The sequence below is a fragment of the Phaenicophaeus curvirostris genome, chromosome 10, assembly GCF_032191515.1.
Source record: "Phaenicophaeus curvirostris isolate KB17595 chromosome 10, BPBGC_Pcur_1.0, whole genome shotgun sequence".
In the NCBI taxonomy this organism is placed as follows: domain Eukaryota; kingdom Metazoa; phylum Chordata; class Aves; order Cuculiformes; family Cuculidae; genus Phaenicophaeus; species Phaenicophaeus curvirostris.
Window position 1 is genome coordinate 11,217,175 of NC_091401.1, and position 20,223 is coordinate 11,237,397.

The window sequence follows — 20,223 nt, forward strand, 5'->3', positions numbered from 1 at the left end:
AGGCTCTGCTTACTGTCTAAGTTGACAATGTTTCCATTGCCTTTATACCTTTGGACCGGGTTCTCCTGGAGGCCCCAGAGATGGGTACCCAGGGTCTCCTTTGTCACCTGGAAAGCCACCATAGCCCACTGGACCAGGGTCTCCTGATGTCCCTGGAAAGCCTGGAGATCCTTTCTGTCCTTTTGGACCTGGAAAAATACAGATAATGATACCATTCTTAAACAGATCATAACTGCATATTACATTTCATGTTTTGTGAACTACTGCCAATACATTCAGCTACTCATTCTTCATTAAAGTAATTTGCACAGACAGGGATTTTATTTCTAAACACATTAAAAAGAGGTTCTTACACGTAACAACAACTAAAATTCAAGAAGATACATTTCATTTAGAGAGTGAAAGAACTGCATTCTGCAGGTCAAGCAAATGTTGTGGTCGTGAGAAGTCTCTGCATATAGCTAAGAATAAATTCCACTCTCGGTGTTGTAAAGTGTGCTTACAGCAACTGCTCAGGTCAGTGCAAATGCTTCTGTATAGTCTATAAGTTTGTAATACAGCTTGATAGAAACTGACCTGGAACCCCCATGTCCCCTTTGTTTCCTGGTGCACCTGGGAATCCTTGTCCTCCAGGAATCCCTGGAAGACCCATAAATCCTTTGACACCTGCAAGATGAAGAAATAATTGTCATCTTTACATCTTTGCTTTAGACACTGGCTGGTGGAGCTGTTGAGAAAACAAAATCTATCATCCACCTCACCATGATATCTTGTTATTTTAAAAATCAACATGCAATCAAAGTATAATTCTTTCTCCTGACCCAGAGACAGATAAAGCTATTATTACTGTTGTCAGAAAGTCAAGGAGATTGCAAGCATCGTATGGATCAACATTGAAATTAAAGTTTGTGACCACAGCACTTAGGGGCAGCAGCTGAAATACACTTTTTGCCAATTTTGATCAAGACCATGAATTTGTATTTACGCACTGAACTCTTTCATTGTTCCCTGAGTTCAGTCTGGTTTCTGGGCATGTCACAATCACATTATTACTTACTAATTATGCACTTCTTACGATGAGTATACTCAAGAGCTTTTTTTTTTTTTTTTTTAACATGGCTTTCACACGTTTTTCCCTGACTCGCTTATCTACCTAGATTAGCAGTCAGCTTAATGACTGCAAGATGTAGCTGCATATCAACTGTCCAGATGCCTAAATTCCAAGGTACCTGCCTGAAGTTTTAGGTGAGCAAAGTCATATTTCCTCCATAAAAAACCAAAACACGGAGTAGTGGAGCATTTGCACCTTTCCCTGTGATACCTACACCAACAATGACTATAAAGGATGTTTGTGACAGACACCATAGTGACATAGCAGCAAGGCTAATTACCATCATGAGAAGAACCACCTTGATCAGAAGGTTAAAATTCTTTCTAATTGTCACCATTTTAATGTATCTAATTACAGTGTCGTAGGGTTTTCTAGAAAGAAGGTCTCTCAAAGAATCAAAAATACAGAACATAGAAGTAAAGATATTCTATTAGTATTCATTTGAAAACAGCAGATATGTTGTCTCACTCAGAGTTCAACAGGTATTGCGTGAGCTTATGACAACAGCAGATTAAAACTTCTGAAATGGATTAGGTAGGTTTAGAATTTATGCAGTTTTTTTTTTAAGTCTGCTTTTCACTGAGGAAACTACTTTTTCACTTTCAAAATATAATCCTACTATGTAGGCTTTGAAAAAGGAAAGGGATTTAATCTGAAATAAAAAAAGCTTCTGAAATATTGTGTTTGTATTTTAGAATGCTTGCTTTTTTGCTATAATATTAGGAATTCAAACTTCTCTTTACTTATTTATAAATATAACTTTTTATTTACTGACCTCAGCAATGTTTACATTTTAAAGTTCATATCAAGTCCTGAACACTATAATTTTCCATTCTATTCTATTTCTATAGACCACAAACAATGGTCTATATTTGGAAGGAAACACATGATCATTAGGTGGTAGCTGCTATGATCTTCAAATAGTAGATTTTGAAATTCCTTGGTTTCAGAATTCTCAGAAAAGTTTCGCAGTTACCACGGAGGATGCAATGCTGCTGCTCGAACTGAGTTTACAGGCAAACATGGAGGCAATACCCTTACCCTTTGCGTGACACATGTAATTCTCAATATTCTGTACCTGGTAGACCAGCTATTCCTTCAGACCCATCAAGACCTGGGGGACCTTGCACACCAGCATCTCCTTTTGCTCCCTTGAGACCCTTTCTTCCTTGAATCCCTGAAACAAAGTTGTTGTTTTTTTTTTAATACAAAACTTATTCTAAAATGTTGATTCATGTAAAGTTTGAAGTTTTTTAACTGTTAAAACTAATGAAGCAGAAGTGGAGCATAGGATTTTCACTCTGTGAACACACTCAAGCAAGACAAGCTCACCGTTCATGCCTTCTCGGTTTCTTATATAGAGACAAAAGAAAGTCTCCTAAAGCTTCCATAAGAAAATGCCTACACAGAAAGCCAGATGGCATCAGTTAAGCATGCACAACCCTTAAAAAGAGGGTCTGCGTTAATACTGCTAACAAAGAAATTCTTCTGACAGGCAGATATTTCTGAGTAGCCTCAATTTCTTTGCAATCCAGCATCCAGTGGGTAAGCACAGCCATTTCTGTACTCATTGGCCAGTAATTGCATAAAACCATGAATGTATAGCACATATTTATGTAAGCCTTCCAGTACTACTGACATATTAATCATAGAATCATAGAATAGTTCGGGTTGGAAGGGACCTTAAACATCACCCAGTTCCAACCCCCTTGCCATGGGCAGGGACACCTCCCACTAGGTCAGGATGCTCAAGGCCCCATCAAACCTGGCCTTGGACACCCCCAGGGACTGGGCAACCACAACTTCCCTTGGTGACCTATTCCAGTGTCTCATGAGTCTGATGGTGAAAATACCTTTCCTTATATCAAGCCAAAGTTTGCCCCGCTCCAGTTTATACCCATTCCCCCTAGTCCTACTACTGCAAGCCTTTATGAATAATCCCTCTCCAGCTTTCCTGTAGGTCCCTTTCAGGTACTGGAAGGTCACTACTGGAAGATCTCCTTGGAGTCCTCTCTTCTCCAGGCTGAACAAGCCCAACTCTCTCAGCCTGTCCTTGTACGGAAGGTGTTCCAGCCCTCTGATCATCTTTGTAGCCCTCCTCTGGACCCATTCCAACAGTTCCATATCCTTCCTATGTTGAGGATTCCAGAACTGGACACAATACTCCAGATAAGGTCTCACAAGAGAGGAACAGAGGGGCAGAATCACCTCCCTTGACCTGCTGGCCGCACTTCTTTTGATGCAGCCCAGGATACTGTTGGCCTTCTGGGCTGCAAGCACGCACTGCCAGCTCACGTTGAGCTTCTCATCGACCAGCACCTCAAGTCCTTCTCTGCAGGGCAGCTCTCAATCACATCATCCCCCATTGTGTACAGAAATAGGGGATTGCCCTGATGCAGGTGTAGGACCTTGCACTTGGCCTTGTTGAACCTCATGAGGTTCTCACAGGCCCACTTCTCCAGCCTGTCCAGGTCCCTCTGGATGACATCCCATCTTTCCAGTGTGGCAACTGCACCATTCACCTTGGTGTCAGCTGCAAACTTGCTGAAGGTTCACTCATTCTTGCAGTCAATATCATTGATGAAGATATTAAACAGCACCAGTCCCAGTATGGACCCCTGAGGGACATCACTTGTCACAAATCTCCATCTGGACTTCGAGCCATTGACCACTACTCTTTGAATACGACCATACAACCAGTTTCTTATCCACCAAAAAATCCACCCAACAAATCCACATCTCTCCAATTTAGAGAGAAGGATGTTGTGGGGGACTGTGTCAAAGGCTCTACAGAACTCTAGATAGATCACATCCGTCGGTTTACCCGTGTCCACTGCTGTGGTTACCCCGTCATAGAAAGCTACTAAGTTGGTCATACAGGATTTGTCCCTAGTGAAGTAGCTAGTAATACAACACATTACAGTAAGGGGTTTTTTAAGGAAATGAAAATAAATACTCAGTGTAATATCCAACTACCCCATAAATAAAAATGTAGTTACAGTGTTCAGCAATAATTGTTTCAAAGCCATTTGAATATTCATCAGTAGCAGAGATGGTTTCCTCCATGTTTTAGAGTCCATTGGAACTGCGGCATAAGACAAAAACCCTAGCTAGTTTTCAGTGACAGAACAATAAATGTGTACCTTTTAAGCCTGGTTCTCCTTTAGTCCCAAGACCAACCAAAGTCTCTGATGGTCCAGGGAAACCTTTATCACCTGGTTCACCTTTCACTCCAAGAAACCCTTTTCTTCCCTTTAGTCCTGGGAAGCCAGGAGAACCTGCAAGAAAATACAATGATATTTTCTGAAGAAACCTGATGACAGCATAAAGGAAGCAATGAAACTCCTGTCTCCAAGGGCAACTACATATGTAAACACACATTCCAAATCAATAACCTAACCTAGCTTCTTAACTACTACAGTCATTAATAAAACATCTATAAGCACAGATTTATCTACAGATTATGGCAAAAGACAGCAATTATTTCTTATACTGAATATATGTATAATTTTGTATTTGTCGAAAAGACATAATAATCATATTGGGAACACGAATAGGATTGGAAAAAAATGGAGTAAAAAAGCTCTCTGCTGTTTACAAGTGTATCACCAGCCACTTTTACAAACAGCAATAAAATAGAAAAGGTGGCAATTCAAAACTGCTAAAAAAAAAAAATCATGTTGTCAATCAGTCTGCGGACCGCGAATATATACAGAACTCAAAGACCTATTAAGACTCAAAGAAATTCCGGTATGACACATGTACTCAGGAGCGATGACACACATCAAAGTGGATCAAAAGAGTACTCCAGCATGGAAGTTCCTATATTCTAAGTAATAATGAGGGTAGGTAGTATAGCCACTTGCCTCTGATACCCGGGTTGCCTGGTTTCCCAATCACACCAGGGTGTCCAGGAAATCCTAAAAAGCCCATCATGCCTGGCTCTCCCCGTAAGCCTGTGGAATTGAAGCAACAGGAATGTTTTTGTTAGCATTTTATCAGAGAAACAGAATATAACTACAGAAAACTACCCAACTGCCTGTCATTTAAGTGCTTCATGCCTTATTTTATTTTTCTATCCAATTCTACAACACACTGTTGAGGTTAGCTTTCCAGTCTTTAGCCACGTGAACAGCACTTACACAGTACCCCACAAGCGACCTAGATCAGTAGCCCCAACAGCTCCTATCAATGGATGAAACAACTGACCATAAGGGTAATGTCTCCGAGATATCCACACAGGGATGGAAGACCTGTCATGGGATGTCCTAGCTCAGGAGTTGAAGGCCAACTGGGACAGCAGAACTCTCCTCAAACAACATCAGAAACCTAGGTCTGTGTAACTAAGTCTAATGTTACACTCTTACTATTTCTTTTATAGGTTGCATATAAAAAAAGGTACATACCATCTTCCTTTCCACAACGTAATGAGGATTTGATAATAATGAAAAATCTTTGTTAGAGAAAAGAAGCATTATGTACCTATTTTCTTCTATTCGACAAATCACATTTGAACACAATTCTGAAAAAACCCCTACACAGATTACCTACCTTCCTTAAAGTAAGCTCTGGTTAATGTGACAGAGTTTGACCCAACTACTCTGTCAGACTCAAGATCTGAACTTGCTTTTTAAGTAGAAGATGCCATTAAGCTATCTGCCTGAAGAGGGATGTTGAGTGAGAACTACTGAACACTTTATGCTTCCTTTATTCTGGGGAGTTGCTGTGAACGTTAGCTGGTCTGTGTCCTACTGCATGGACATCACTGTACAAAACACAACGCAAGGCAGCCTTCTGTTCCTAGAACAGAAGGCTGTTCTAGAAAATGCAGTATTATGTCATGACAGCGTCAAGATATGCTTGTCATTTAGAGAACAACTATTTGTTTTTTTCCGCAAAGATCTCTGCGATATATCAACGCTGTTGATGGAAAAAAACGTTTCAGCATCTTCTATGTGGAAAAGCATGACTAACACCTTTTTGCAAAGATTGCTTTGATTTCTATGTCAAAACAAGTACCTGGAAAATCCTTACCTGTAACACCAGGGATTCCTGGCCTTCCAGACTGCCCTTTGGGACCAGGTAATCCTGTATTTCCCTGAAGACCTATTAATCCAGGTTCCCCAGGCATTCCATAGATTCCCGGGAAACTCATGCCAGGAGGACCTAATTCTCCCTTGGAACCTTGCAAACCTCTTCCTCCTAAGAGAAACACGTGAGAGTGTAGTATTGAACATCTGTCTGGAAAATAAACCTACATCTCTATCTTGCGATCATGAGCATGAAACTCTTCTTGACCTCTGCCTATTTGAGGGCTCAACATCAGATCTGTAAGACATGTACACATTCAGGAAACTTTTCTTAAAGGAGTTGTGGTGCTGAGTCCTTTCTTGTTTTTTCCTTTTTAAGAAGAAAGGCGAGACTAGAAAATTCTGTTTTTTCTCAGAAAAAGAATTAAAAAAACCCCAAACATGAAACCCCCATCAATTCTGCATCCATCGTCTAAAAGAAAAACAAAAATTAAAAAATCCTTTTGAGATCATGTATATATGAGAGAACTGTGCTGGGTACCCAAGTGTATTTGTCTTGGAATGAAAATCATGTGTATTACATGCAGTCACTTTTGAGTCCCTAAACTGGTTTTCTACTTCGGTGAGCTCCTCCTCTCTTTTGTTTCTTTACCAATCACATTGCATCAAGGAACCAAAGTCCTGCCCCATATAAAAGGCATGACTGAAATATTCCCTGTGGAATTTAGAATCATTAAGGGTGGAAAAGACATCTAAGCTCATCCAGTCCAACTGTTAGTCCAACCGTCAGCCCAACACCACTGTGCCTGCCAAACCATTTCCCCAAGTGCTTTTTGAAACCCTCCAGGGATGGTGACTACAACTGCCCTGGGGACCCTCTTCCAATGCTTCACTGTTCCTTCAGTAAAAATACTTTTCCTAATGTCCAGTGTAAACCTCTGGCACTACTCGAGGCCATTTCCTCTCGTCCTATTACTTGTTACACTGGAGAAGTGACCAGCACCTGCCTCACTTACAGCCTCCTTTCAGGCAGTTGTAGAGAACAACAAGGTCTCCCCTCAGCTTCCTCTTCTCCAGGCTAAATAATCCCAGTTCCCTCAGCTACTCCTCCTAAGACTTGCTCTCCAGACCCTGGAGAACAATTTGGGACGGCTTGTGATTACTCTTTGTCCTGTACAACGAAATCTGAACCTTAAACCATCTTAGCACTGCGTGTGTTTCCTCCCACCTGCAGAAAGTGTATCTTATAAATGCGCTCACAGTTTCTTCCCTGTTACCCTATAATCAGTATACAACACCAGCTTCAGCTCCCTCAGGCCACTGGAAGGCAGAAACAAAACCCAAGAGTCACCCAGCCAAACGGCACATTTGATTCAGAAGGTCTTACCTGGGGGTCCAGTAGCTCCTTGGCCACCTGGCAAACCTGGCAGGCCAATAAGACATTCAGCAGGTTTCCCTGGAAAACCTGGATCTCCAGGTACCCCAGGTGAGCCACGATCTCCTAAAAGGAAGGAGATTGGATTCATAATGATTTAAGCAGAAGTTTCAGGCTTTGAGTGAGCATTGCTAGACCTGGCTTCCCCTTCCTTAAATAACTTGCTGTGCTCCTTGAGCTTGTTTGACAACAGTACCTCTTGGACCATCATCACCATCATGTCCAGCATGCCCTGGTAGGCCTGGAAGTCCTGGAAATCCAATATCACCTTTTGAGCCAGGAAAGCCATGACCTCCTGGTGAACCCAGTCGACCTGGCTCTCCAGGAATAACCATGCCTGGGTCACCCTGCAACACAGACAAATATAAACAATCCATATGTAGTATGTTTTGCAAAAGTGCCAAGATATTCTCTCTGCTGCATGATCCATTAATTTTTATTAGCATAATTTTCTCTATTCTCTCGTGATCTTTCACATTATAATTTTTAATGGTTCCAATTCAGCAGAGTGCTGGATGTTCCTCCTTGACGAGCTGTAGGTCCCATACTGAAGGAATAACTGATCTAGACAGCTTTTGAACTCTGTCTCCTAACTCTAAGAAATTACTACTCAACAATGCAAGCCACTTCCCTCTGTTTGTGGCCTTTACTGCATCAGGACACTTACTGTAGCTGTGAAAATCTTGGGACCTGTATCTGAAAATCTGGTGGAAGTTTGTGCAAATACAAATTCTGTTTTATTTTTTTTGATTGCCATATTTTTATAAATGTATTTATTTAAATAACCAAGGTCAGCACCCAGACGTGTCTTAGAATGCTCAAAGCCAGTTACTGGGCTTTTTCATTCTTCTGAAAGTTTTCCACAAAGACTGTTTTAGCACAAACGTCCCAAGACTACTCCCTGAAAGTAAAGTTTGAATTGTTCTTTGTAGCTATCTGAGCTGCTGGTTGTTTGGAGTACTTGCTTTGAGAACCAGCAAATCAGTGTTTCATAAAGCAGGTCAGTAGAGCTGAGCTCATACCAGTCACTGATGGGATAGCTGGACTACAAAAGCCACTCCACATCCAGCTGTTCTGTAGCATCAAACACAGGTTAAATACGAACAATTCAGTTACATAGTTCATACATCGCTGGTCAGGAAATACAGGAACCCCTGTATTCCTTACACTTCCTAAGTTATTTGCTCAGTGTCACACTTAATGAATGGGACCAATGGAAAAGCATGCTGCATTTTTAACCAACCTTTTCTCCTCGTTGTCCTAGATTTCCAGCTCGGCCTGGATCTCCGATCTTTCCTTCACAGCCTGGTGATCCCTTGCCTCCCGCAGAACCTTTGTCTCCTGAAAAAGGAATTGAATAGCAGTACAGATGCTATGGTTATCACTTTGTTTTACAAATAGGTATTAGTACAGATGCAGTTCTGAGCCTCTGACACTCAAGTAGTTTACATCAGCTAAAGACAGCACCTTGATTTCAGAGACGATGTGACACAATTCATCTTGTTCCCTAAGTATTCGCTCAGTGCTGACTGTAAGATTTCTTGGTTACTTACTTCAAAGCAATTAAACATGCCATGTTTTTTTAAAGTGAAGCTATTCTGATGCCAGTTCCCTACTGCCTTCTTTAATAAGCAGCTTGGTAGTAGGTTTAGTATCAGAGTGTTCCTTTTCGTTCCTTCATCCCCACCCTAATGGGATTATGAGAACAGTTCTTAATATCTCAAGTGGCCAAAGAGGGGCACGAATGCGTGTGAGGAATGACTGAATTTGCCATTATTCAAAATGCTTTCTATTACCTGCACATTAGAGCAGGTACTGCCTTGTACATAACCAAAAGAGATTAAAAATAAAGTACTGACACTGATACTGCTCACTCTCTGTAACACATACTGAGGTCAAAAGAATCCATTTGAAAGCAAGCGTGGCACTCAGGTGAGCTGCACCTGTTTGGGCACTGTTCCAGAGAGCATCAGTGTCATTTAAAATATTTTCCTACTGCCGGCTTTGATGCTCAATTCTCTGAAATACTTCAGAAACCTTCAAAATTGCAATTTATTATCCTGAGGGCAGTAAATTACAGGAGTGCTACAACTCCTTGCCTGTCTGAGTAATGTTCATCAAGTTTTCTAAATTGTTGATTGTTTTTAATGTGGACTATAAAAAAAACAGTAGTTTTTGACGGGTTTGTTTTTTTCTTGAAGAATAATATCAAAAAGAGTATTTTACCTTTCGGACCTGGGTTTCCAGGAAATCCAAGCCCTGGAAAACCTGTGTCACCTGTTGGCCCTGGATGTCCTGAATCACCTGGCAGACCTGTTGCTCCAACCCTACCTGCACAAAAAATATAAGTGAACTCTGACATATCTTGCAACAGAACATCAACTTGTAAGATCTGGTGTTTTATACTTTATCATTATTAATTAGCACACCGCTCTAAAGTGTATTAGAACTTTCTTGTCCACAGCAGGTTTTCACAGTTAAAATGCTAATTGTGTGTGCAGTATCAAAGCAGGTGTGAGTCTGTGACTTATATCTCTATGCAATCTGCCCAAACTCCAGACTTCGAGGAACAATGACACGCAGATACAAACCTTACACTTGCTGAGAATATACAAACACACATTGGAGTGAGGCTTGGAATAGAAACAACTGTAAGAACCGAACCTACTGTAAAGCTGCCAAGAAATTTTCCAATGCTATTCAGGGGAGCTTTAAGTACTCCTGTTGTACAAAACAGCCTCACACTTCACCTGAATGTCACTTGCAGTCCTTCAGTTCATTCAAAAATTCTGAACATTTTAAAACACAAGCAACCAAAAAATTCCACCTACAACCCAAGCCCAAAACCCACCCAAAAAAAGGAAACTCCAATTCTTACTAACTGAGAACAATAGCTTGTAACAGTTACAAGAAGTCACACCATTTTGGGGAACTTAGTGCAGTTACTTTTTTGACTATGCCTCTGTAAAACATGATAAGGGCCAAGGGCTTCAGGAAGGTTAAGAACACCTTAAATATTTTTCTTCCTTCTGTTTCGAAGGTTGTGACAGTTCCAGAGTAATTCAGGATAATGGCAGATGAAAAGCTGGATGTGGGCTGGTAATGTGCGTTTGCAGCAGAGAAAGCCAACAATGTCCTGGGCTGTGTCAAAAGAAGCATGGCCAGTAGGGTGAGGGAGGGGGTTCTGCCCCTCTGCTCTGCCCTGGTGAGACTCCACCTGGAATACTGCTTCTAGCTCTGGAGTCCTCAGCCCAGGAAAGACATGGACCTGTTGGAGTGGGTCCAAAGGAGAGGCACAAAAATGGTCAGAGGGGTGGAACACCTCTCCTATAAAGAAAGGAGAGAGTTGGGGTTGTTCAGCCTGGAGAAAAGGCAGCTCCAGGGACACTTCACTGTGGCCTTTCAGTACTTACATGGGGCCTACAATAAAGATAGGGGCAGGATTTTAGCTGGGCCTGTTGCCATTGGACAAGGGGTAATGGTTTTAAACTAAAAAAAGGGGAGATTTAGACTAGAGATAAGGAAGAATTTTTTTTACAATTAGAGTGGTGAAACACTAGCAGAGGTTGCCCAGCAACGTGGCAGACGCCCCCACCCCTTGAAACACTCAATACCATGCTGGACAGGGCTCTGAGCAACCCGATATGGCTGAAGATGTCCCTGCTCACTGCAGGGGGGTGGAGTAGATGGCCTTTAAAAGGTCCCTTCCATTCCAAACCATTCTATGATTCTACAGGCTTTTGTAAAATCGACAGAGATGCATTTCTGGCTATACAAGCTGTGGCACATGCACTGGCTATTTCTGGTTCTTGGAGGAACCAAGTCATGGCATAGGACTGCTTGGAACCTGCCATTCTGCACACTATGAACATGGCCCTGCGTGCCCTTCCTTCACATCTACTTCCCCCAGTTTTCTTGGAAGAGAACATTACAGCCAATTCCATAGTTGCTGCACCACAGGCATTCTTTTTATAGTTATTTCAAAGCAACCCAATAGTTTTATCTGGCCAGAGCTGGGAGAGCACCCTCAATCAAATCATCCCTGATTTTTACTGTATTTAGTGCAGAAGTACTCACCAGGCACTCCTGGAGGTCCAGGTAAGCCATCTGGTCCTTGAGGTCCTGGCAACGCAGGTGGTGGAGTTATCCTGCTGGTCTCTCCTTTCAGACCTTCAGCAAATACATAATCAAAGATTACAAAGGTTTATAGCTTGGCAATACATAATCTTAAGCATTGAAAAGTATTAGTGATCAATCTACTTGGTTAAAAATGCAGTTTTGTACAGTGTCCATAGTTCTGAAACCCCAACAGATCCTGGTTTCACAAAGGAAAAGAATTTTATTGACACCAAGCCCACCTGCAGCCTTCTTCTCCGCCCTCCTACAGTCTAAAGGGGACCCAGAAAAGGAAGCACAAAGTCATCAGGAAAGTAATGCAACTGAGAAATGCTAAACCTTTATGAATCGCGGTTGCATATTAAATGGGTTTTCTCTTATGAAGCCCTGACTGTATCTGCCTTCCAAGTGAGTTCTTCCAGATTATGCTTGCCTATAAATACATACACTGGTGTGTTTTCAGCACTCAAAATGACAAAGTCTGTCATATTCCTCCCAGATGACTTCACTCACACTATTGATGGTGACTGTACACATATTTAAAGATTTCTCTTTCTTATGATGAGGAGTCAAGCACTGGAACAGGTTCCCCAGAGATGACACACTATCTTCGTCTTCCAAGGCCCAACTGGATAAAGCCTTGAGTAACTTGGCCTGATCTCATAGCTGATTCTGCTCTGAGCAGGAGTTTGGACTAAAGACCTCGGGTCCTTTCCAATCTTCAGTTATCTTTTAGACTTTTGCTGTTATCTGCAGTGGTGCCAAAGATGGAAAAATACTGTGGAAATACCACCCCAAGAACAGGCCTTATGAGGAACGGCTGAGAGAGCTGGGGTTGTTTAGCCTGGAGAAGTGGAGGCTGAGGGGAGACCTCACTGTTTTCTATAACTACCTGAAAGGAGGTTGTAGAGGAGGGTGCTGGCCTCTTCTCCCAAGTGACAGGGGACAGGACAAGAGGAAATGGCCTCAAGCTCCACCAGGGGAGATTTAGGCTGGACATTAGGAAAAAAATTTTCACGGAAAGGGTCATTGGGCACTGGAACAGGCTGCCCAGGGAGGTGGTTGAGTCACCTTCCCTGGAGGCGTTCAATGCACTGGTGGACGAGGTGCTGAGGGACATGGTTTAGTGTTTTATAGGAATGGTTGGACTCGATGATCCGGTGGGTCTCTTCCAACCTGGTTATTCTATGATTCAATCTATCTTTGGAATTTCCATCAGGTGCTCTCTAACAGAGGTAAAACATGGTGAAATAGGAAGTTACAAACCAGCTTCTCCAGGTAATCCAGGTGGACCAGACATTCCTTTAGAGCCTTTGGAACCTCTTACTCCTGGTGGTCCATATCCTGGCAGTCCAGGAACCCCCATCTCTCCAGGCAGACCAAGATTGCCAGGCAATCCTGGTAGTCCTCTGTCTCCTTTTGAACCAGCTGATCCCTATAAACAATTACACAAGCATGAATACCACGCATTACCTGCTTTCCACACCAGCTTTCATAACAAAATGCCCAATTCTCTGTCTGACTAGAGTCTTGCATTACTTTAGCAACAAAGTAGCCCTGCCCATTGAAGAAGAATCTTTCCTCTAATTTACTTGTGATTAAAGGAATATAAATTTTCCATGGTTACAAGGAGAGAGCTATTGAGAGTGAAATAGCATAAACAAATACAACAGCTTGATTTTTCAATGGCTGTGACATTACACTGTATACTTTTTTCTTTTTAAAACTATTTCGGTAAAAAAAGCCCTCAGCTCTGATTGACCTTGAACACCATCAAGTCAGGTTTGAAGAGGTGAATCACTTTTACAGTTTCTCAGCCAACACAACACAATAACTGTTACTTTTTGTTTCTGCTGAACAAAGAGTGCTGCCCTAATTATTCCAGTTTTGTGGTCAGTCCTCCCATGTGGTTTCTCTCAGCCCTGAGTGAAGATTAACTCCTAAAGACTGAACAGGAATTATTTCCTTTCAAGCAATATAAGTACTCAGGAAAACGATCTTTTTTTTTTAAAAAAATTAATCTAATTCATCACAGGAGTCCAGACAATGTTCCCACATAAAAATTCAAATTAACATCACAACAGGCTGTCAAGATTTTTCAGCAACATGTATCTATGCCAGCCTCATCTCTCTGGTATGACATAAGAATATTTACTCTTATCCTTTCATACACATTGGTTATGCACATGGGTTGCTAGCACATGGGTTGCTATAGTTTTACACAGTACCCCTATGTCAGGTAGAGGATATTAACTAGATATCTGAACAGATAAAAGCAGACTGTCATACAAGATATAAATACTGACTTCAGTTTTTATGAATTCTATATTAACTGCAATCCGTGGATACCCACCTTTTCACCTTTAGAACCCTTGGATCCTTTAGAGCCATGTCTTCCCAGAAATCCACTTGAACCTTTTCTTCCTCTGTCTCCTCTGGCCCCTGGATCTCCTCGCTCACCTTGTGGCCCTTCTGGGTACACATATCCTGGCTCACCTTTCGATCCTTTATGTCCTTGGTCTCCTCTAAAACCAGGAGGTCCCTGGAACAAAGCAATCAAAAGAATTTCAGTGTTAGACATATGTCAAGTTTTCCAAGCTTTCTTTTTTAAAATTAAGTACCCGAGATTGGTTCTCTACTCTCATCTTTATTCACTGTCATGGCAGGATTCAATGAACAGGGCTTTTCTTGGTTTTCTTTTGGTTTTTTCTCTTATGCCTTTACTCCCTTTGGCCCCGATTACAATTTCATTTATACTACAATAAGGAGGAATAATGCAGGATCATTTAATGGGCCAGGTGTAAGCTAACTGGTTTTTTTTTGGCAGCACAAAAGAAGGAAAAGAAAGCACCTGAAAATCTAATTAGAGATTTCTCCTCCACATGGGAACATGTCCCAAGGAACAGCCATATAGTTGGTTCTGTTCTTAGTTTGTTCTCTCCCGTCAAGGTACAAAGTGGGAATTCTATCCCAGCCAATACCAGTACTAGCTGAAAGTACACTGAGCTTTAGTGATCTTGGGCTCATGAAAAAAGCTGTTAGCAGATGCTTTCATTCTGCATCTGTACGGCAACCACCACAATGAATGTGACTCTTTTTATTGGACAGCACTGACTGTCATTTCCCACAAGTAATTACTACTACAGACACAAGTTAGAACAACCAACCGGTATGTCTATGGCAGCAGCTATCAGCCTTCCCCCTTCATAGTATTTCTTAAGGGGGAATGTCCTTTGCACCCCTGAAGATGGAATTATGAGAAACAAGTCTGTCTGCACAGCTGAGGCTTTAGCAAGTCCTGAGTATGTTCAAAAGAAGAGAATTAAGAGGTCTGATGATGATAACAGTACACAAAATTCTCTCTATGCTTTACAACCATTGCCATGATTATAGAAGATTCTGCAGAAGAAGCAGTCTAGCCATCATGAAATATAGCGCAGGTTAATCACACAGGTATTTACCTGCCTTACTGCCTGGGCTGAACTTGCTGCCCCAAGGAAACAGGCTCATGTAAAGCTAGGTCAGCTATGTCCACACTACAGTCTGTCTCACCTACCTAGGCCTTCCATGCATACACATTCATCACTACAGAAAGAAAACTGTTGAGATCACCCAGTATGACACTGCATGTAACACTAGCCATAAAGTTTCTCTGAAATAATTCTTGTGGGATCTGAAAGACCATGTGAAAAAGCCAAGTCTTACCTGAGCTCCTGGAAACCCTGGTGCTCCTGGAGAACCTGGAGACCCTTTTGGACCTGTTGTTCCTTCTCTACCTGCAAAAGAAACCACATAGTTTGTAAAGGAAAATGAAAACAAGGACATGGATTTTGACAAGTTCTGATCATCACACCCAGTATTCAATGTTTCTGCATTGACTGTACTGTTATGGACTGACCTGGCTTCAGGTTGCACCTAAGTATTCTAACTGCATCATAGGGCTTCTGACTGCATAGGGCTTGTGCTCCTATGCTCAGTGATGAGCTGCATCAGTCTCTAAAACTCACTACAGCCTCAGGGTAAGTTCAAGGACTTCATGCTGCAGACATGCCTATAACAGACTCTTATGCTAAAAGCAAAATCATCGGCATTTCCTACTCTCCTGTTATAAACAACAAGAAAATTTACCAGGCATCCCGTCTTGGCCATGTGGCCCAGGAGAACCAGGAAGACCAGGTATTCCTGGAATATAGCTGCAATCAGTACACACGCCAGCTTCATCACCTAGAATGAAAATAATACATCAGTTGTTCCACAGTAAGTCATTCCCAAGTTTAACTAACGTGTTACATAGTTTTTTATAGAGGATGGCTAAGACTGTTTGGCCAGAGAGTGGTAGGAACTTGGCCTTAATTTTATTGGAAGATCACTTCCACCACAGTACAAAATTACCTGCGGTCAGAAAGAAAATTAGAACCGATTACATTTAATTGAAAATGCCAGAAAGTTCAGTTTAAATCCCTTGAATTTTTAAAATCTAGTTTTATTAAGCTATTAGGATGTAGTCACTCTACTGTTAAGCCAAATTCTCTCAAAACAAGAACAGGACATGGGTTTCAGACTAACAAGCCTCTATTAACAACCTGGGTGACTTTAATGACTGGCAAGTGGCAGAGATCAGCAGCTCCTGTGGTGATACTTGCACAAGGAACATTCTCTTGGAGAACAACTGTTAACGTTGAGCACAAGAATGGGAGAATATGAAAACACTACCAACCTGCAATAATTGTTTGCCCCAGTGAAGACCTACACCCTGGCTGCAGTGCTGTGCAACTGGCATGCAGCACTGACACAGAGTTAGCTGCTGTTTTCTGTAAGGGGAGAAAGGCATCTTGCTATCTCTAATGGATTTTTGTAAATCTCTGAACTCAAATGGCTTAAGAGGTAAACTAAATTCAAAACGTCATGAGGATCCATGAAGATTACTGAATAGCATCATCTGCTTCTGAGTGATAATCTTCTAAAACTGACCTTTAATGCCAATATCTCCCGGAGGTCCTGGAGGTCCTGCACACCCTGGCTCTCCAGGAAGTCCTGGTAGGCCTGTTCTAAATGTTACTCTGCCTGTTAATGGAATGAGCAGGAAACCATTACAGCAGCAGATTATTCAGACATTTCTCTATTTGCTAAGGCAGAAAAAACCTAAGCAGGGATAAGCTGGAGACAGTATTCTGTTCCTTATGGTCCCTTGAACTTAAGATATTCTATGATTCAATAATTCATTTAGAAGAGAACTAACAGGACAAATTCAAAACACCTGTAACTGGAAGTACTTGAGCATAAACATGGTAATGCCAAAGTGAATCTCAGCAGACTGTTGCATCCATCTGCCTAGCCTTTAAAAGCATAGACCCTTCTGGGGGACATTACTCAAAATATACTCTAAGTAATGTATTTATATAATCTCATACACCAGATATTAGGATGACTCTGAATTTCTTCTTGTTCATTATATATACAGTATTGAAACGTCACCTGGTTCTCCTGGAGGACCTGGTAATCCAACAGAACCAGGTCTGCCAGTAATACCAGGTAATCCTGGAGGGCCTACAATACACAAGCCAGTTTGTCCTTTCTCTCCTTTTGTTCCTTTTGGACCAGGAAATCCTGGGGGACCTCTAAGACCAGGTCTTGAAGCACCTAAGCAAAGAGAAAAAAATACAGAATTGAACTTACAAAATGGAATTTCAAAGCAAAGTAAGCACCCAATAACATCAATGAGAGACAAAAATACTGAGTTTAATCCCACAAATCCTTTTTACACTGCAATATATTAAAAAATCACAATGACAACGAAAAGATATTTAAAAATTATCTTAAACCCCTCTTTAAATACTTGGCTCATGGAAGCCTTTGGGTGACAATCTTTTACCACTTTGAAGTCATCTGAGGTTAAGCTTCCATAAAGCTGATTCAGTTGAACAGGTAGGAAGAGCAACGTTTTTCATTGTTGGTACTAGACCATTACACATACCTGGTCTACCAGCACCTCCAGGAGGACCCTGTCGCCCTGGAAAAGCAATGTATTTAGAACTTCAGTTAAACCACTGTACACTCAGCAAAGTCACTACTCATTATATTGACGGTAAACTTTGGGCTTCTGCATTTTAAGGTTATTTCATCTTCTAATAACCTGGTTTTGCCTGAGTAGGCAAAACCTTCATATTGACCATTCTCACTGAAATCTGGCAAGATATAGATGTTTGCAACAGGTAGGAATAAGATCCACTACATTTACCTTTTGTGGGATGCACTCAGTTACTTGAGAACAACTTACAGGCCTGCAAACTTGTTTCTTTTTGACACTATAATTTGCTCTGTTAAATATACCACCTCTTAACAATGTATTAATACCTTTGCAAGGCTCAGCTCTCCCGTTGCTATCCCTTGGAAGCATGTAAGTAGATTTACAACAACAAAGAATGTTCATTGAATGCAACACAATCACCTGGATACATAAATATTCATAAAACTAGAACATCAAAACACACAAGGCAAGGACTTGCTGGATATGTATGAGAGACTACAAGATGCTGCCTCAGAGTTCAGCCCACAAGTCCTTGTTATACTGTGTGACAGCCCAAATAATTAATTGGCACATTTTAATTTTACAGCATGGCCAAAATAAACAAAATAAAAGCTTGCAGATGTTTATTATAAATTTGGAATGACAGGCAAGAAGAATGGCATAAAGTAAAGTGCACAATCTTTAAAAAGGGACTTGGAGCCCTGACAGTTTGTCTGTGGCACGTACAAATAACATGCTGATGCAGTGGTCCACTAAGGTCATGAGACAGGATGTCAGTGAGCTTAGGCGCTCAATTCAATTACCTGTGCAAAAAGTGTTTCAGCTTCATTATTTTAAGAGGAAATATGCCTATAAATCAAAGTCTCTGGACATGTTTCAATTCTTCAGTTTGATGGGAATCATTTGGAACTACTCCTGTAAAGGCAGAAGGTCGCTAGGTGCTCACAAGCCTAGCCTGCAACAAGCCCACTGAGGGCACAACACTTGCTAAAAGATTCTAGTTTTGATGTCCCACTCACCAGGCATGCCCCGTTGACCTTTTGGCCCTGGAGGTCCAGGGGGACCTTCATCTCCTTTTTCACCAACCACAATATCATAATACTCTGTCTTAAAGGAAGGATAAGAAAAGAAAGAATAGTAAGAATGAAAAGAGAAGCGCAGTGCATCACACTGAACATTTGGTTAGAACAACATTCTGACCTCTTTCATAATTCTGATGATGTGACACTGTGAGACCTTTCTAATCACATGGTAATTACCAGCAGCCAGGAGTGAAATTGTAATTGTTACACACAGATAATGTCAAAAGGCCTGTACAAATAGATGGGGCTGGGTTTTCAGCCCAGTTCCTCAGCCCTCAGAGAAGTCCTCTGCCTGCAAATGCAGTTATACAGGTAAGTTACAAGTTGGAGACCTCATCACAAACATTACAGTAGCATGAAAAAAGAAAATATTCTTGAAAGGAACCTCTAGGAATCCCTGAGTCTATTCCACTGGCTCAGAGCAGTATCAGTGACATCTTGACTACTCTTTTAAATAATCATACACAAAAACAGTCAAAAATCAACTGCTTCGATTACATGAGCATTAAGAAGTCTTTCCCATAAAAAACAATAATTAATTTATTAAAGTTTATTATTATGATGTTTCTACAAGTGACAGGCAAAACAAAAATGCCATTTGCTGTAACTATTTTTTTGGAACTGCAAATTTCCTCTCTTTTCTGGATTATTCTGCACGGGCACCTTTACTAGCAAATTGGCATTATTGTAAATATTGTGGTTTGATAAACATCCCACTGGAATTGAAACGGGCTACTAATACACTGATTTTACAAGGAATGAAAAAATATTTAAAAAGTTTTATTTTCTCCTACCGTTTTGGTTTTTTTTTTGAAAAGTACTGGGTTTTCTGTGCTTTGTAAATATTACAAATTACTTGGCTTTTTACAGAGTTATTTCTTTGGAAGAACTGGGGCAGAAAGTTTACATCAGGTGTGTGTGGAGCCTTTAAGAAAACCACTAGCAAGACCCCATAATGAGACAGAGCAATTGTACTCACACCACCTCTTGCTTTCTTTAAAAAGTCTTCTTAGGATTTTAAAATTAACACTACCTGTTCTGGAACTGATTAGAGTTTGGTTTAAAAAGTATCTCCTGAGATTTTTTGAAATCATTTTGTAACAGTCCAATCTCCTGCCAACATTATTGGAACTGAGTGAGGTCTAACCAGGCCCTCATTGTTCATCCAGCTCCATGTGGACGAAGATGCCATTGCTGTGAGCCTCACTGCAACATCAGTACTTTCAGAAAGCCATGCCTCTATTAGAGTATCATGAGACACCCATTATTGCCTCACACAGTCCATTTGGCTTATTCTAATGGTTTAGAAAAATGATTTAATGAAGATAATTTACACTTACTCGACCACAAGCTCCAGGTGGACCAGCGTTTCCTTTCATCCCCTTCATCACAGGACAAAGATGGGTTTGTTAAACACAATA

At 41.2% G+C, this 20,223-nt stretch overlaps 1 protein-coding gene across 1 annotated transcript in view; it reads right to left on the reverse strand.

The window, feature by feature from the left end:
- Nucleotides 1-20,223, reverse strand: part of COL4A3 (collagen type IV alpha 3 chain) — a 65,353-nt gene that overhangs the window by 15,935 nt on the left and 29,195 nt on the right. The window contains exons 18-37 of the mRNA XM_069864957.1: nucleotides 20,143-20,184; nucleotides 18,740-18,827; nucleotides 17,667-17,702; nucleotides 17,168-17,332; nucleotides 16,664-16,756; nucleotides 15,821-15,916; nucleotides 15,398-15,468; nucleotides 14,046-14,234; nucleotides 12,959-13,127; nucleotides 11,654-11,746; nucleotides 9,803-9,907; nucleotides 8,820-8,917; nucleotides 7,773-7,923; nucleotides 7,529-7,642; nucleotides 6,146-6,313; nucleotides 4,978-5,067; nucleotides 4,255-4,389; nucleotides 2,190-2,288; nucleotides 577-666; nucleotides 49-188 (exon numbers count right to left, since the gene is read on the reverse strand). Of these exons, the coding sequence (XP_069721058.1) occupies nucleotides 49-188; nucleotides 577-666; nucleotides 2,190-2,288; nucleotides 4,255-4,389; nucleotides 4,978-5,067; nucleotides 6,146-6,313; nucleotides 7,529-7,642; nucleotides 7,773-7,923; nucleotides 8,820-8,917; nucleotides 9,803-9,907; nucleotides 11,654-11,746; nucleotides 12,959-13,127; nucleotides 14,046-14,234; nucleotides 15,398-15,468; nucleotides 15,821-15,916; nucleotides 16,664-16,756; nucleotides 17,168-17,332; nucleotides 17,667-17,702; nucleotides 18,740-18,827; nucleotides 20,143-20,184 (2,232 nt within the window). The remainder of the gene's footprint in view (nucleotides 1-48; nucleotides 189-576; nucleotides 667-2,189; nucleotides 2,289-4,254; nucleotides 4,390-4,977; nucleotides 5,068-6,145; nucleotides 6,314-7,528; nucleotides 7,643-7,772; nucleotides 7,924-8,819; nucleotides 8,918-9,802; nucleotides 9,908-11,653; nucleotides 11,747-12,958; nucleotides 13,128-14,045; nucleotides 14,235-15,397; nucleotides 15,469-15,820; nucleotides 15,917-16,663; nucleotides 16,757-17,167; nucleotides 17,333-17,666; nucleotides 17,703-18,739; nucleotides 18,828-20,142; nucleotides 20,185-20,223) is intronic.